Source organism: Thamnophis sirtalis, unplaced genomic scaffold (genome assembly GCF_051295495.1).
Source record: "Thamnophis sirtalis isolate CommonGarterSnake01/CBP01778 unplaced genomic scaffold, rThaSir2_p1.2 scaffold_12, whole genome shotgun sequence".
Classification (NCBI taxonomy): Eukaryota; Metazoa; Chordata; class Lepidosauria; order Squamata; family Natricidae; genus Thamnophis; species Thamnophis sirtalis.
In genome coordinates, this window is record NW_028261392.1 from 907,953 (window position 1) to 926,464 (window position 18,512).

Sequence of the window (18,512 nt, forward strand, 5' to 3'; positions counted from 1 at the left end):
GAGAGGGAGGGAGAGAAACAGAAAATGTGAGAGACAGAAAGAGAAAAAAGAAACAGATGGGAGAGAGAGAGAGAGAACAAGAGAGAGGGAGGGAGAGAAACAGAAAGTGTGAGAGAGACAGAAAGAAAAAGAGAAAGAGAGAAACAGATGGAGAGAGAGAGAGAGAGAAACAAGAGAGAGGGAGGGAGAGAAACAGAAAATGTGAGAGACAGAAAAAGAGAAAAACAAATGGAGAGAGAGAGAGAGAGAGAGAGAGAGAGAGAGAGAGAGAGAGAGAGAGAGAGAGAGAATGGCTCAACAACCAGAGACAGAATATTTTGCAATCTCAGCATACTGATTTGTCTAAATACAACAAATTGTTAACAATTTTTATTAGCCTGTGCAGTTTAATATCAGAAGCAGTCATTAATTTAAATCAAAGATAAATTTTCTTTATTTCTTTCATACAAAATGAAACTAATTTTCCTTGCTGTCGGAAACATATAAGGAAGCAATAAAGTTGAGTTCAAGAATGCAGAAAACATCCTATCAAAAGATTGGGTAGTTTAAAGACAGCAGGCTAAAAACAAAAATACCCCAAACCTTGCTATTCACAGAAGAGTCACAGGAGGCCTCTTCTTTTTTTTTTTATAAATTTTTATTTTTATTACACAGAGGCCTCTTCAACTACTTTTCAGAAACAGAAACTGGGGATAAAAAGAAACTATTTTATAGCAAATAATATTAGTCAAACTAGTGACACTGAAGTGTAGAAATACATTTAATAAATAATCTATCCCAAAATTGGAAAACAGAACAGAACGGGAGGAAAGCAGAGATCTTAGCACTATTTTTCCATCTTAGAAATCAATTCGTCACAGATTTTTGTGAGTTCCTTGTTTTCTTTTTCCTGTTAAAGAAAGAAAGAAGAAAATATCGTATGGTAGATGTTGCATAAATACAGTTTAGAAAGTAACATTTATATTAATGGAGTTCTCCTTTATAGGAACAGCTCTCTCTCTCTGTACACGTATGTGTGTGGTATTTTTAAGAAACAAAATGCAGTTGCCCAGCTCAATTGTACAAGGAGCTGTACACTTTTAAGTAGAGTTAAACTTGAATTTTAATAGCCCCCCCCCACTTTCCAATGTCAGCTTGGAGGGCAGTTTTTCCTTATGCGCCACAGGCGAATTGGACAGACTTGCAGGCTTATCGATGAAGGGTTAGCTAGAATGGTTATGTAATGTGACAGACGGGCCAGAAATTGGCCATTGCTTGTTTTCTTCCTTAGAGAGAAAAACCCTCCACCCAGCGCCTCCCTGGCCTCCTTGCTGGGGAGAGCGGGGACCCTCGCCTGGACTGACCTTCTGCTCAAGGGTGCTCTCCAGCGACTGGACCCTCATCTGTTCTATGCGCAAGCTGGCCTCGAGGGCAGCCACCTCCGACTTGGCTTTGCTTCTCACCTGGGCAATCTCTTCGTTTGCTCTGCGTGGGAAGGGAAAAGCCACAGTGGCACAGGTGAGCCCATTGAAGGTTTTCTCCCCCTCCCCCTCTCGGAAGGTCCCAGACGCCCGACTCACTGATCCAACTTCTCTTCCGCGTGGGCCTTCAGGGCCTGGTACCTCTGCTCTTCCTTCTTAATCCTTTCGAGGTAATCCACCACACATTTCTTCAGCGTCTCTTCATTCTAGAGGACGAGATGGGAGTCCTTTGGATTTCCCCAGCCACCTTCCCCAACTGTCTTCTACAACACAAAGCCACTGCTTGGCCCTCAACACAAAACCACCCTCTTTCTCTGAATGGGAATATTGTACAGTTGTTCCTCTGGACAAAAAGGTACAAAAGACCCATCTGAGGCCTCAAGCGCTTGGATTTCAAAATAGAAAATGCCGGTCCTAGTTCCCTTCAGCAGCATCGCTGAACTCCTGGAAAGGAAGATTCTTAAACCTTCTTAGCGTTGTGTCCGTTTTTGAGGCAAAAACTTTCTTCAGGCAAAACGGTTCTGATCAGAGAGAGAAACTGGAACTTCTTTAATATAAATGTCCATTTAGTGACACCCTTCTCTTCTGACCAATTAGTGGAGTTAAGCAGGGGACAATACTGATTCCCTCTGTACAGAAAGCATTTTTTTTTTTTAAAAAAAAGCAGAAATGGTACCTTCCTACCAAAAACAAAGAGCCATTAACAGCATTAGAAAGGAAGACAGCAAAGTATTTTAGGATCTATTTACACACCTTCAAAAATACAATGATCTCCAAATGTTTGCAGATGGGTATTTGGCACAACTGTAGTTATCTATATTGCGTTAGCAAGGTGGGCAGCTGTGTGGCTGATTGCAACGATCCCCATTCATGGAAAGGACACCCAAAAGCTTCAATCCTTCAAAGCCAAAGCGCTTCTCGTGGGAAACTACAAGTTCCAGGCAGTCAAAAGCCGCTCGGGACAGAGCAGCAGCCGGGGGGGAAAAGAACCAAACCAAAGGCTCACCTTCTGAAACCCTTCGATGGCCTCCTTCTGTTTGGTGAAGCGGTTGAAGAATTCGGAGAAGGACTTTTCCAAGGCCTCCAGGTCAGAGACCGCCTGCTGTTTGGCCTCCAAGGCTTTCTGCAGCTCTTTTTCCGCAAGCTCCTTCTGGCTCTTACAATCCTCTGGGGAAAACAAGTCCCATTAAACTGGCAGGAGGTTCTAGGACAGGAGGCCCCCCAACCTCGGTTGGAAACCGGGCCACGCAAGCAGTGGGCGAGCGAGGGAAGCTTTATCCGCGCATGTGTGGGATCTAAGGTTCCTCATGAAACCCTCCCCCCCCCTTCCAAAACCTGGTCCATGGGAAAAATAGTCTTACACAAAACTGGCCCTTAGTGCCAGAAAGGTTGTGGGCCGCTGTTCTAGGAGATGGAAGAAAAAAGTCAGGAAGGAGATTCCCCTAAACCAGTGATCTCCAACCTTGGCAACTTTAAGACTTGTGGACTTCAACTCCCAGAGTTCCTCAGCCAGCAAAGCTGGCTGAGGAACTCTGGGAGTTGAAGTCCACAGGTCTTAAAGTTGCCAAGGTTGGAGACCACTGCCCTAAACTATCCGATTATTGATCTTAAAATCTAAACGTCTACGGAGCTTCTCAGTCATCCAGGTCCCAAGAGGCAACTGGACTTTCTGTTTTTTTTCTTTGAAGGAGTTTTGCTTCTCATCCAAGAAGCTTCTTCAGCTCTGGCTGGATGGGAAGGATTTATACTCATTGCAGACAGCTGGTCATTTGCATCCTTTTCAGAGAGGACACAGATGAACCTTTAGGTGGCCTCAATGACCCCCTCAAAGGATGCAAAGGACCAGCTGCCTGCAAGGAATATAAATCCTTCCATTCCTCACCATCCAGTCAGAGCTGAAGAGGCTTCTTGGACAAGGAGCGAAACATCTCCAAAAGAAAAACCAGACAGTCCAGTTGCCTCTTGAGAAAAAAGCACCTTTGGGACACCTTAATATCTAGAAATGTTGGGCAGGGGGCTCTGATCCCAGGGTCTCCCGACCTGAAACCCTCCAAGTATCACTGAATTATGTTCCTTTCCTTAGCCCTGAACATAATGACGTGGCACTGCAAGTGTAGCATCAAAGTAGCCGCCTCTTCCGTTTTCTAGTCCAGTCCAGCAGAGCTGGCTGGGGAATTCTGGGAGTTGAAGTCCACAGGACTTAGAGTCACCAAGGTTGAGAAACACTGTTCTAGTCCACTGCAGAAGAGGCAGCTTCATGCCTCCAAGTCTCAGGCACAAAAGGCCCGAGACAAGAGGCGACTGTGGGACGTTGCTCCTTCCCAGAAAATGAGATATTGACAGCACACGATCTGAACCTACCCACCACCAGTCCGACCACGTCCTCAAACTCGGCCACAACTCTTCTGAAAAATAAAGGAAGAAAATTATTTTAACACATGCCATCGGGATATTTAACCAAGTGTCCCCCCTGCTGAATAGGTCCCTCTTTCTGTCCGCAAGGGCCTTCGAGACGCCGTCATCAGAGGATGACGGGGCTTCCTTTCACCTTCCAGGACCCTCTGGTAGAACGAGGCGGAGGAGGAGACGAAGAGAAGGTAAAGCAGGAAACGTTATTTGCCCTCTCAAGACAAAAGAGGGGCAGGACAAACGATTTGCAAACTGAAAGCAGGAGAGATGAGACCGTCTCATCCACTGCACACCGGTGAGAGAAGGAAGAGTAAAGCCAGGGGTGAAAGGCACCTGGCTACAAACCAGGTGGGGACAGCGAGTTCTAGTCCTGCCTTAGCCATCAAAGCCAGCTGGGTGACCTTGGGCCAATCACCAGGAGACTGGGATCTCTAGTCCCGCCTTAAGGCACAAAAGACAGCCGTGTAACTTTGGGCCAATCTCTCTGGGCACAACCCACCTCACAGGGCTGTTGTGGCGAGGAAAACAGGAGGAGGGAGGAGGGGTTGGGTATGTTTACCACCTTACTTATAAAAATAGTGAAGTGGAGGGGTATAAATCCACCCATCTCTGGAAAAACAGAAAGCAAGGGGGGAAAGCGTGTGGCCGAAGGCAGCCCTCCTCCCGGGCTCCCCATTCTTAGCCAAGGCTGAGTCTTTTGCTGGCGTTTGTGGAAAGAAAGGCCAATTTGGAATTGCAACCCAAAACTAGGCCAGAGTTCTTCACGACACAAGGACAGAGCAAATGCTCCTTTTATGGCTGCACGCTGTAACTATGCAGCCCTGCTCAAGTCTCCCCCGCCCCTCGTATACAGGCAGTTACAAAATTCATTTAGTGACCGTTCAAAGTCGCCATGGCAGTGAAACAAGGGACTTTTGACGGTGGTTCGCACCTGCAGGTATTCCGAGCTTCCTGCCCAGCCTCCCTCGCACTCCCCCCCCTCACGAAGCCAATGGACCCCCCACTTATACCTACTCCATTTCTTTCTTCTCGGCATAGATCTTGTCGTGCTGCTGCTTCCACTCCAGAGCCTCCTTTTCCTTTTCCTGGACCTGAAAGAGCAACAATCCCCCCCAGGGCCTCAGAGCAAGGAAGAGGGGCCTTTTCGGATTCAGGGAGGGGATGAAAGAAACGTTTTTCCATCTGGCCTCCCTAACTTTTGTCCTAGGGCTCCTTTGCAGGGGAAATTCCACTGGGGAAACTTGATCACACTGCTACGATATAAAAAAAAATCTACTGTGGGAACCTCCAGGACGCAAAGGAGGGGACCAAATGGCAGCCGTGGAAGTGGGTGGATTTGCAAAAGGAGCAAGTGGAGGGGCGTTCCTTGGACTTTTTAGGCTTCTAGAAGAGCTCAGAATTTAGAGCAATTAACACCTTACAGGCAAAGGCCGAATGGCTTGCAGAGAACTGGGACGGAGCAGCAGGGGACATTGTCCCAAGGGCCCCACTTGGGAAACTGAGGCTGTGGTGGAGGGGAATGGGACAACTGGCTGTGGCAAAACTCGCTGTGGCCACGGCCAACTCACCACAAGACAACTCGTTATGGCACAATTGAATCATTCCATGTAATTATTTAAAAGAAATAAAAATTCTTTTAGTTTTTGCCGTTCACATTTTGTTGTCACTCATTTCGTATCCTTTCTGTAATAAATTCTGTGCCTCCATTTCTTTGATACGAGTGCAAGTCTTGTCCTGCAGTGAATTGGCCGTTGTGGAGGGTCAATCCACAGGGACGCTGAGGCCGAGGCCCCCGCCAGAGGCTGGACGGGGACAGCCAAGGGGTTGACGTAGCCTGGGGGATGTGGAATACCCAGGTCTGGTCTAAAGCAGGGCTCTCTAACCTTGGCAACTTTTAAGATTTTGGACTTCAACTCCCGGAAATCTTAAAAGTTGTGAGATTTGGAGAGCCCTGCTCTAAAAGATGGCTCTACCAAACGAATGGCATTTACATGAGGAAATGAAACATTCATTTTTGGCAGAATGAGCATGGAGGGAGGTTCAAAGCAAAGCGGGAGCTTCTTACCTGGGCCGTAAGGTTCTGGACAGCAGCATCCCTCTCCAGCTTCACCTGCTGCAAGGCTTCCTCCAGGTCCCTCTCACTGGACCTCAGCTCACCTGCTACGGCTCCCAAGGGCTGAGCGCAGGAGAGCAGGGGAGGCTCTGGACCCGTGGGGGTGTCTGCAGGCTCCTTGGCCTGTGGACAGAAGCGGAAGGTGCCCCCCATCCATGAGAACGCCCGCAGTCTTACTCAAGGGAAGCTCACTGACTCAGGGGCCTACAGGTATCCCTCGACATACACTTCATTTAGTGACGGAACTGAAAAAAGTGACTTATAACCGCTTCCCGCACTTATGACCATGGCAGCAGCATCCCCATGATGATGGGATCCAAATCCAGAGGCTTGGCAACTGGCATGTACTTATGACGGTTGCGGTGTCCCGGGGTCACGTGATCCGCTCTGGTGACCTTCTGACAAGGGAAGCCAAGCGGGAAGCCAGATTAATCTGACAGTTGTGTTGCTAACTTCATAAGTGCAGTGTGATTCACTGAACAACTGTGGCAATAAAGGTCGTAAACCGGGGCAAAACTCAGTTAAGCAAACGCCTCGCTTAGCAACAGAAATTTTGGGCTCAACTGTGGAGATAAGCCGAGGACGACCTATAAAGTAAGCCTAATTCCTGATAGGGGTTCCTCCTTCGGAGCGGAAGAAGCTCCTTGGAAGGAGAAGGGAAACGTCTTCCAAGAACAGCCAGGAAGTCCAGGGGCCTCTTGAAAAAAAAAGCCCCTCTGGGAGAACCAGGACCGGAGGAATCTTTTCCTCTGACGACGCGTTGCCTTCCGTTCCACAAGCGTTAAAGGGAACAAACCCCCCAAAACCCTTTGGATGGCGCTTACCAGATCTGGGAGGATGAGGAAGTCCAGCTCCACCAGTTTCTCTTCCGCTGCTTTGGCTTCAGTGGAGGGAGGTTTTGTAGACGGTCTGCTTAGAAAGAAGGGCAGAAATGGCCTAGATCAGGTGTGTTTCTCACCTGAATAGCAATAGCAGCTGCCTGTCTTCAACCTGGCTCAGAAGTTCAATGGCTGAAAAGAAACCAACCCGGAAGAAGCAAAGGTTTTCTTTATGCTGCCAGGACTTTATGGGCTTGTCTTGGGGGGGGGGAGGGGGGGGCAGAGAGAGCTCGTCTTGAAGGAGACCCATCTGAAATCGACAGCCGTGACTTCCATCAACTTCTCTCCTTAAACCTTCAGCTCTATGGGCTGAAAAGGTCCTCGCAGAGCGTGCAAGAAACCGAAAAAAGGACGGTGCATCTCACAGGTAAATCCTAATGTAGCCTGGAGTTGATTTTGTAAGTATATAATGGTTGTACATTGGGGCACTCACACGATTTCCAATTTAATAAAATTTGTATGCCGCCCACTCCCTACGGACTCTGGGCGGCTTACAGACAGATTAAAAACATTTAAAAATTTAAAAATAAAGGTACATTATTAAAATTGCACATCATCCATTCAGTGTAGGTGGGGCTGGACATTGATCAACAGCCCCAGGCCTGCCGGAACAGCCAGGTCTTGGTGGCTTTACGGAAGGCCGGGAGAGTGGGAAGGGTCCGGATCTCTACAGATAGATTGTTCCACAGGGTCGGTGCAGCAACAGAGAAGGCCCTCCCCTGGGGAGTCGCCAGCCGGCATTGTCCGGCTGATGGCACCCGGAGGAGGCCCAACCTGTGAGATCTTGTTGGTCGTTGTGAGGTAAGTGGCAGGAGGCGGTCTCTCAGGTAGCCAGGTCCTAAACCATGTAGGGCTTTAAAAGTAACGACTAGCACCTTGAAGTGCATCCGGAGACCAATAGGGAGCCAGATTGGCACGATTGCAGGGTCCTCTTGGCAGGGGCCGTTATATGAGTCAATGGATAGCAGTGGGTGTATTCCTTGGGGTCATTTCCCTGTATTCCCACCAGTGCTTCTTTCCTTCATAAAGCTGGCATCGCTGCATGGCTCAGAAGAGGAAGCCAGCCGAGCCGGAGGGGTTTTAACGTGTCCGCTTATCCTCCTCGTTAGGGTCGCTGGGCCTGGCCCCCAACTTCCTCAGACGGCAGCTGCGGAGCCCTGCAGGGGCCCAGTGGACCAACCCTCCGGGGGCTGAGGATGGCAGCTGGAGCCCCCATTTAATCCCACTTAATGGCTGGCGTAGGTTGTTTCAAGGGTGGATTTTGGCTGCTGTGCTTCTCTGGATTTACAGGTAACCCTTGACTTACAATAGCTCACTTAGTGACCATTCAAATTTACAACGGCACTGAAAAAGGTGACTTGCGACTCTTTTTCACACTTATGACAGTTGCAGCATCCCCACGGTCACCTGATCCAAATTCAGCCGCTTGGCAACGGACTTGTATTTATGACGGTCACAGTATCTGGGAGGGCCGTGTGATCCGCTTAGCTGACATAAGTGAAGCCAATAAAAACAGATTCACTTAATCCTAACTTAACTGCGGAAAGGAAAGTCAGAAAATAGGACAAAGTTCACTTAACAAACTTCTCACTTAACAACATAAACGTGGGGCTCAATTATGGGTCGTAATCGGGGACCACCTGTGCCTTACGGCTTACAGGAGAGAGTCTGGCCTTCCAGGTTTCAGAAAGGCAACATTGAAATAAAAATGCTGCATTTAAAGAGATCTCTAACTCAGCTTCTAAAATCCTCACTAAAAAGAAAAGAAAGGCAGCCCCTACCCATTTTGAAGCAATGCAGCTCCCGGAACAGCCGCTTGGGGATCTGGGTGGGGGTCTTTCTTCTTAGGGCTGTCTCTGAGCAGAGGGTCAAACTTCAGGTACAGCGACTGCTTCCTCAAGACAGATTCCTTCAGCTGGGAGAAACACACTTGTGAAGTCCACACAGGCTGCCACTTCCCACCTTGTGTATGTGTGTGTGTGTGTGAGGGTGGTTGTGCCTAGGGCAGTGTTCTTACTTACCGAGGCCGATCCAAATTGCTCCAGGTAGTCTATTTGGGTTCCGAGAACTAAGAGGAGAAACAGATGCGACAGAGATCAAACCTTCACTACAGAATAAATGGCTGTTCTCAGAGACCAATAAAAGCCAAGCCTTCCTGCTATTGATAGCCGCCCTTCTTCCCCCTGGTCATTTCATCCATTTCACTCATAGCCAAAGAGAAACTACTTTGCCAAAGCTTCCAATCAAGAATGATTCTGAAATCATGACTAACGTGGATTAACAGATTAACACGGCTGCTTCTCTGAATGAAGGAGCGAGCGTGGAGGCTCTCTTGGAGCCTCACCTCGCCTTCATTCAAACTCCACTTTCAGCCTGGTGAAACTGCCCAGGGATTATGGTTGCAGTTCTTATTTTGCTTCTCTTTTTCGAAACGGTGGGCAAAAGCTTTTGGCTTATTAGCCGGGTTGCTATTGTCTGCACGGTTTCGGTGCGCTCTGCATAAATAATGTTCCAAACTTTTTTTGTATTTGTATTTTATTATTTGTATGCCGCCCTTCTCCGCGAGGACTCAGGGCAGCGAACAATTCAAAGGGGAAAAAAAGGGGAAAAAAAGGGGGAACATAAAAGACAAAATACAAATAATAAAAGTAGACAACAGTCGCACAACCATACATGTCGAGAGGGGAGGGAACTCATCACCTCCAGGCCTGCCGGCAAAGCCAGGTTTTGACGGCTTTTCGGAAGGCCTGGAGAGAGGTGAGGGTCCGAATCCCTGCGGGGAGTTCATTCCAGAGGGCCGGAGCTGCCACAGAGAAGGCCCTCCCCCGGGTAATAGCCAGGTGGCATTGGCTGGTAGATGGCACCCGGAGGCGGCCGACCCTGTGAGATCTAATGGGTCTGTGGGAGGTAATTGGCAGCAGGCGGTCTCTCAAGTACCCAGATCCAATACCATGAAAACTGGACTAGCAAAAACGAACAAACAGGGACAGGTGACCATTGACCTAGTTTTGCTCATGGGAACCTTCCAATGTTGACTTAAGGCTCACACCCACCTTCCATGGGGGATCTGAATTCTTCATCTTCTGTGAAGAGCTGGTCACTCTCGCTCCCCTGTTCTGTCCTTCCCCAAAGGGCCCTGGGCACCAGATCGCCTGCAGGCAGCTGCCCACTCAGAGGCCCGTCTCCTTGGTCCCAGGCCTCAGATAAGATGCTCTCCGGCTTCTCCTAAGTAAACAATATTTGGGGGTGGGACGAGTTCAGCCGGCAGAGCAGTTAGTTCCAATCGGACACAGGGCTAAACATCTCCCTTTCGTTCTGCTGAGCGGTACTATAGCAGCACAATGGTCGGTGATTCCACTGCAGGCAGATTTTCCTAGCTGAAGTCTTGTCCTGCTAATCTCATTTGGCCAATCCAGCCCCCAATTGTCGTGAAATCAGCAGCAGAAGCTCAAATGCCGCTTCGCTGTGGAGAACCTGTCAAAAACACCTGACACACAACCTCGGAATAAACGGAACCAACAGTTTTACTGGGAGGCCCGAGAGGCATAAACACAACTAGGACTTTTGGGACGATTACCTTGGTATCTTCTGACGGTTCACTTCCGGCATCCTTTTCAGCCACAGCCGGGCTGTTTGCTAAAATCCAATCTTTAATCTCTTTCCTGTGCAATACAGAAGGTTGATATCAGAACGTCTGACAGTTCACATTTGTTTGATATTTCACTTTATTCCATTTCTGTAGCTGCTTCACTCGAGGTGGCTGGCAAATCTTTTGTGCTTTTTAAGTAAATCATTTGCAATTCGACACCTCCGTGGTTCTCCTGCTTTCTCTGTATCGTACCGCTATGTAAGGTTTGGGGGGGAAATTTGCTTTTTTCAAATACCTGGCGGTGTCAATTACTAGCATGCCCCAAATGTTCTAGGCTCAGAACCATGGTTTCAAGTACTCTGAGCTCAGAACAAGCCACGGGGTTTCTTCTTTTCATTTCATTTCATTCAAATAAGCCCTCTGACCATTTTTTAAAAAAAATTAGACAGCAGGCAACACCAGGAAGGTGCTATCAATTGGACTTTTGTGATATTGAAAAACTAAATGCGGGAGCAGAGGCTTAATTATTTCCCACGGTAAAACACACAAAACATATTCTAATTTGTATCCGATCAGAATCCAACTAATCAAAATGTTCCAACAGATTAAAACTTTTCACGTGGATATGTTTGCTTTCCAGCTCAAAAGAAACAATTTGCATTGTTTGCAATATTGATAAAGCATGCTTAAAAGCTGGAAAAAAATCTAGCATAATGCAGCTAAACGAAACTTTGGACTGGCTAAAAGAACTGGACGTTGAGCACAATTTTAAAAAACCCAAGAATGCAGCCCAGAACAATGGAAGATTTGCCCAGCTGCAGTCCCCAAACACTTACAGGCTGCTGGGGATTAATTCCATTCTCTCAAATGCCTCTGGTGCTTTCGGTTCCTGGGTTTGCAGAGTGTCTGCTTCATCTTTTGGGACATCGGATTTCTCTAAACCGGGTGCAGGACTCTCAGGGGCTGGAATGTTGGGCGCGCAGCCAAAAGTGTCCAAGTCAGAGTCAAAGGTCATGCAGTCAGGGACTTTGGGAGCCCAGTTCCCACTCGTTTGAGCACCAGTGTCACCCTTTTCAACGTTCTTTATTTCGTCCCTGTTTAGCTTTTCAAAGCTCCCAGGTGTTCCAATGGGCTGCAAGGGAGGGTTTTGCAAGTAGAACATTGGTAAGGGCTCAGGGTTGCGAGTTCTGTTAGAAACAAGGTTTGGGGCACGATCGCAACCTAGAACTTGCTCGGAGACGTCCTCGTCGTGCAGTAAGGAGTCCAGGAGGGAGAAAAGATTCGTGGTTGTGCAGCCTGCTTCCTCAGAGGGAGTCTTCTCAGGAAGGCTTTGAGGAAAGGGCAACGAACCGCCTGAAAGGGAAAATCCCACTTGATTTTCTTCTCCAGTAAAATCTTCCCAAAGGGAGAGTTTCTGGCCATTAGAGAAATTCAGGAGGCTGCCTGAGCTCTGAAATGGCTCAACATCATGGACAGCGGACGGGAAGGTTAGATCATCTGAAGGATCAGGAACCAGGACTTCCCCTTCTGTTGGCACTTTCTCTGTTCCGGAAGTAATCTCGGTGGTCGTTGTTGGTTGACTCCTGCCAAAAAGATACACAGGGTTCCCTTTACTTCATTTTAGAGGATACCGACATTGAATGAAAGGAGGCTTCTGTCTGGCCCTCAGGAAGACCAAGGGGAAGAGGCTATCATTCATGGGCTCCAGGACATACGCTATCCACTTCTGAGAATCTGTTATGAAGCAGAGTATTTGTCTTTCCTTGGAGGCTTTGATTTTACTCTTTACTCTACAGCTGATCTGAGCTCCATGGGGATAATTTGGAAATAAATATTGAATGAAACATCTGCAAGAAAACCACCAACCTCAGAGAACAGGGCTCTCCACCCTTGGCCACTTTTAAGATTTGTGGGCTTCAGCTTCCAGCTAGCGGCCTGGGGAATTCTGGGAGCCGAAGTCCACAAATCTTAAAAGTGGCTAAGGTTGGAGACTCTAGAGCAGAATGACCCTACAGATATACACCAAATATATAGGTAGCACATTGAATCATTATGCCCCAATTTCTGAATCTGATCCATTGGTGCAGTTTTCAAGACAGGATCATAATATCCCTCCCCCTCCCCCCCACAGACTTTAAATTTCTATATTAAAATTTTGGGTGGAATGTAAGATTAAGAACTGTTTTTCTGGAAGACTAAAAAGTACATTTTTTTTCTTGGGTCTTTATATTAGACAGGACTCTGGAGACTACAAGGAGAAGCCTATGGCACCCACTGGTTCATACCTAAGACAGGCTGTAACTCTAATTTCCCCACTATTATTCCAGAACTTTACTAATTTCTACGGAAAGAGTATTCGGTCTAGGAAAGTGAAAACGAACAGCTCAAAACAGAATATAAGCCATCTTTGCATAGCCAGTTCCTAGAATCAATTCCCTAAAGATTTTAAAGGAATCCTATGTGGAAAAACAGAAGGGTCTTCATGCCAACTCAGCAGGTTGTTGAGGCTCTTCATGTAGCTCATTAGAGAGAAGGCAAGAAGCATCAAAATGTTTGGCCGCAGGAGGTCCAAGTTAAGGCCACTATCCTTCCTTTCCAGATCTAAGGGCAAAGAATAGCCACCATATTTAAATATGCTTTTAAAACAACTAAGAACTTTTAGCACGTCCCCATTTCTCTGCAAAGGCTTCCAAGGGAATTTCTACACTCTTCCTTGTTTCAAAGGGTGAAATCTGCAAGGGAATGACATGCTTTTGGGGAAACAGACCGCCTTGCCACTTTTTGGGTCTAAAAATTCTCCAAGCGCGTATTATAGAAGTGGTTACTCACACAGCAGTGCACGTAGGCAAGAGAAGATTCTCTGTAGTCTCTGTGACAAGGGGAATTTCAGCCTTTTTCTTTCTATCCGGACTCAAGATCCTGCGAGTTTGAGGATCCCGCAGTGGGGTTTGGAAAGTTACCTGCAAAGGGGGCAAATAACCCTCTTCAGAACAGCAGGGAAAAAACTTACAACTGCATTTTTTTTACATATTTAAAAGGAGATTAATATTCAGCTATTCCATTGCTAACAGAGACACCCAAGCCAGCAGGCCAAAAACTAGTTCTGTTAAAAGTTCCAGCAATAAAAATCAAACCAAACCAGAAAACTTTAAAATAAATCAGAGCTAAAGTAAAAATTAAGCAATAAACAAATATTTATTTGTATCCCTATGTCTTCTACAGTGTCAGTGGTGGAGATAACATAACAGTTAAGAGTCAGTTGGTTTCATGGCAAAGGCGTTAGGCTTGAAAACGCGAGTCCACAAGTTCAAGACCCACTTTAGGCACGAAAGCCAGAGTGATTTTGGGCCAATCACTCTCTCTCAGCCCAACTCACCTCACAGGGTTGCTGTTGTTATGGAGAAAATAAGAAAAGTATGTTGGATATATTCACCACCTTAAGTTATTTGTAAAAACAACAAAGGTGGGATACAAATAAATAAAACAATAAAAAACATGCTGTGATACCAACTGTCCAAACCCACTTGGGCCTAAATGCATCTCTTTTGCATCCACCCACCCACCCACCCAGGCTAATAGCTTCTTCTAACGTGGTACTCCTCTGAATCTTCTGGGATGCGGTGTTCTTTCTCCCGCCTACAAAACCGAAAATGCCCCTTTCCCCTGCTGCTTCTGGTGTAAAATGGCTAGACAACAATGCATACCTTCATAGGCTTCACTATTCCCTTTGGGGGCAAATTTTCTTTCTGCGACAACCGAAGGATAGAAGTCTTGCATGTGGTCTCTGCAGGCGTCAAAAGCATCGCACAGTTTCCGGCCGGCATGTCCTCACCCGCATTTTCTCCATTTAAAGCATGTAGGCTCATCCTGAAAGGCAAAGCATGCAAAGCACATCATCTGAGAACTTTGCTTCTTCAGGATAGCAGACGGATTCCAGATCCCCCAATTCATAATTCTGTCTGTCCAGGGTAGCAGCAGCACTGGAATGCAACAACTTCTGAACACAGCCTTCCCCACTGGCAGTTTTGAAATTGGACCCAGGAGCCGGAATGAAAAACCTGCATCCCCTTCAGGTTTGCAAAAAATGGCAGCATTAATAAGCTTTCCCCATCAGCGGTCAGGACAGGGCCTTTCAGCAGAGGCTCTAGGCTTCTTTAAAACACAGAATTGAAAATAATTTTAGCTTGAGCCAGATTCTCTCCCGAAGGGTATTTTTCTGCAGGAGAATATATTCTGTGGTCAGGAAGAAAATTATTGGCAACAGTACTGCAGGCCACTTCAGCTGACTGCTATCTGCAGTTCAGTGGTTCAAATCTCACCGGCTCAAGGTTGACTCAGCCTTCCATCCTTCCGAGGTGGGTGAAATGAGGACCCAGACTGTGGGGGCGATATATGCTGACTCTGTAAACCGCTTAAAGAGGGCTGAAAGCCCTATGAAGCGGTATATAAGTCTAACTGCTATTGCTAACAATACTCCCTTAATTAATCTCTTAATTCAAAGTAACCATATTTTTCATAATTGTACATGTACCCCTGATGAGGTTACCTAGTTTGGGTAATGAAATGCCTGCAAGAAAATAACCAAGCTCAGGGAGCAGCAAGGACTCCTACTGTTTATAAATATATAAATTATGAATATTTTGATATTTATAAATAATTTGCATAACTTTGTCCGGCAGGAGGTGGCCATTTTTTAAAAGTGCAGGCAATTCATTGTTGCTATACAGGTAGGCTTCAACTTACAAGCACAATTGAGCCAATATGAATGTTGGTAAGTGAGGATTTGGTTGCAAGCTTTGCCCCATGTTATGACTTTCCTTGCCACCATTAAGTGAATCATTGCAATTGTTAAATTAGTTAACATGCTTAAGAGAATCTGGCTTCTTCAATTGACCTGTCAGGTTGCAAAACGGATCCCGTGACGGTCATAAATGTGGAGTGTAAATCTGCTTATAAATCACGTGATGGTGGGGAAGGCTGCAACGTTAAGTGTGAAAAATGGTCATAAGCCCCTTGTAATTTCGAACAGTCGCTAAACAAACTGTTTTAAGTCAAGGGCTACCTGTACTTGGAAACAATTTGCACCATTTTGTCAGGCAGGAGGGGGCCCTTCTTTCAAGAGCTCAGCCTCCATTCTTGCTGAATTAGAACCCAGAGGCAGGGATAGAACAGAACAGAATTCTTCATTGCCCAAGCGTGATTGGACTCACAGGGAATCTGTCTTTGGTGCAGAGGCTCTCAGTCTACATCAAAAGACAAGGTGCTTTCCTCAAGAACCATCAGGGACGGCACTGAACGACAGTCATGGATAGGAGGGAGCCCACTCAATGCTTAGCATGTGTGTGTGTGTGTTATGGCCAGGCTTCTTTTTTCCCCTTTTTATTATTTAATGTCTTTTATATGAAGTTTCCATATCTTTGTAAGCTGCCTTGAGTTGCCAGGTGTGAGTAGACGGCAATATAAATTCTGTAATTATTATATTAAAACATATATACATACACACACATATTCATAGACACACTATACATGCATATATACACGAACACATATATACACACAAAATACACATACACTAGATACACACACACACACACACATATTCATACACGCACTATACATACATATATCCACATAAACACACATATATACACACACTATACATACATATATATACACAAACAGATATATATATCCACACAAACACATATATACACACACTATAGATACATAACACACACACACATTCATACACGCACTATACATACATATATATTCACACAAACACATATATTCACACAAACACATATATACACACACACTATAGATATACACACACACACACGCACACACTCACATATAGTGTGTGTATATAATTTTATTTGATTATAAAAAGAATAGAATAGATGAGGCCCTCCGAGTCTGTTCCCCCCAGCAGCAGCAGGCTCCCCACGGCTCTCCCCAAGGGGGAACAACGCTAGTCAGGCAGCCTCGGGGCCTGGGCGGCGGACACGGGGGGGGGCAGAGGGCCTGGTCGGGGGTGGGGCGAGTCCAGGGCCGTCTTCAGACGCCCCCCTTGACCGGCGAGCGAGCCCCCTTCGCCTGGGGCGCCGCGCCACCAACTCACCTGAGGAAGCGGGCTCGGAGCCCCTCCGCGGACGAAGAAACCAACGTGGGAATGGCCCGGAGACGCGCGTCAGGCAGGTTCCCTCACCGCCGTCCGAGCGCTGCTGCCTCCCCTCCCACCTCAACCACCGCTCCCTTTTCAAATTTGAACGTCGCCGCTTCTCCGCCAATGGCGAGCCTGGAAGCGCCTGACGTCACGGGTGACGCATGCGCCGCTCGACATCCGCGAAAAAAAAACCTCCCGGAGGAGGGAGGAGCTTGGCAGGGAGGCGTGGCCCGCATTTGGACGCGGAAGGGCGGAAGCGGCGAGCGGTTTGATGTTTATCCTTTGTGCGTTTTGCACGCATGCGCGTGGTTGTAGTTCAGAGATTTAAAAAAAGGGGCTTCTTAATTTGTTTTTATTTATTGTTTTATAACTCGCAAGCCGCCCATCTGGTAGGGGAATATGGGTGGCTGAAACATTTAAATGAATAAATAAATGGATGTAAGGAGGCAAATTAATGCGGGGCTAGAACAAAAGTTTGAGGAGCAATAGCTCTCCAACATTAAATCAAGGTTCTAGAACTGTAAATATTGAAATAAAAATTGCAAAAAAAAATTCTTTTGAAAATGGAGGAATGGTGGCTGGGATATTCTGGGGTCAATAATCTTTCACGGTACAGAAGTTCATATCATTAAGCTCTGGTAGTTTATGTCACACATCATGGCACCATAACACACTAATGATAGTGAGGGCTCTCTGAGCTTGCTTGTTTTCTTGCAGACCCAACTAGGTAACACTATCAGTGCTAGAGGGGAATGGGGATTGTGGAATGGAGAAGGAGGAGGAGGACTGTGGGGTCCTTGTCCTTGTTTCCTTGCAGACTTTTCATTACCCAAACTAGGTAACATCATTACGAAATCAAACATCAAAACATTGACATTATGCTGTTTGCTGTCAGTTTATATGCTGGTGGGTTGCCTCGCTAGAGATTCTTTGGTTGGGCTGTTTATTGATGGCTCTGGCAGTTACTTGATTGAGAGGTATTGCTTACTTGATTGTTGATCTGAAATTGACCTTGGAGTTAATCTATGCTGATCTGAGTGCTGATTGCTGGTGGAGAGGTGCTTTATTCTCTTTTGGGCTGGCTGAGTGTCTCTTTTGCATAGTCTATAGATGGTTATTAACGTCTGTGTGTCTATTGATGGCTGATTTGTTAGGATGCCAGGCTTCTGGAAATCCATTGGCATTTTTGGACTTGGCCTGGTCTACCATTGTGTCACATTTTCCCCAATTGAAACGAGGGTTCAATCTGCCTATCTGCTGTGAAATCAAAGAATTTTCGTCATGCCTTCTGACTGCCAGTTGGTGTTCGTGGATATGCCTCCTGCCAGTCTTCTGCCTATGTGTCTCCTGCAGTCCTTACAGTGTGTGTTGTAGATGAGTCCTGTTTCTTTTTCCCCATCTGGAGTTGCTGGGTCTTTTGGTTTCAGAGACTTTTTGATAAAGTTGTGTGGGTATCCATTTTGTTGGAACGTGCTGTATAGATGCTCCGTTTCCTTTTTCTGCTGTTCTGGGTTCCTGCAACATGTTTGGGCTTGTCTAAATAAAGTCCTTAGGAAGCTTTTTTTTGTGGGGTTGCTACTTCAGCAGTCTGGTACCAGGAGGTAACCAGTACTGGCAGTCAGAAGGCACCACAAAAATCCTTTCATTTCACCACATGTAGACAGATTGAACCCTAGTTTCAATTGGGGAAAAATCTGACCATCCATAAATGCCAGGGAATTTCTAGAAGCCTGGCACTCTGACAAATCAGCCATCAATAGTCACATAGACATCAAAAACCTCTGTAGACTATACAAGAGATAATCAACCAGCCCAAAAGAGAAGACGCCAGCACCTCTCCGCCAGTAATCAGCAACCAGCATAGATTAACTCCAAGGTCACCTTCAGACCAACA

General features: G+C 46.5%; 1 protein-coding gene across 1 annotated transcript; it reads right to left on the minus strand.

The window, feature by feature from the left end:
• Window positions 1-416: 416 nt before the first annotated feature.
• Window positions 417-16,686, minus strand: TACC3 (transforming acidic coiled-coil containing protein 3). The gene is made up of 16 exons (XM_087726176.1): window positions 16,574-16,686; window positions 14,154-14,316; window positions 13,279-13,409; window positions 11,286-12,032; window positions 10,438-10,522; window positions 9,914-10,085; window positions 8,882-8,928; window positions 8,642-8,775; window positions 6,807-6,891; window positions 5,935-6,105; window positions 4,884-4,960; window positions 3,822-3,865; window positions 2,467-2,627; window positions 1,560-1,666; window positions 1,344-1,464; window positions 417-889 (listed from the first exon to the last, which is right to left on the minus strand). The coding sequence occupies exons 2-16, from the start codon at window positions 14,313-14,315 to the stop codon at window positions 827-829; spliced, it is 2,307 nt and encodes a 768-aa protein (XP_087582302.1). The 5' UTR covers window position 14,316; window positions 16,574-16,686; the 3' UTR covers window positions 417-826.
• Between the last annotated feature and the right edge of the window lie 1,826 nt (window positions 16,687-18,512).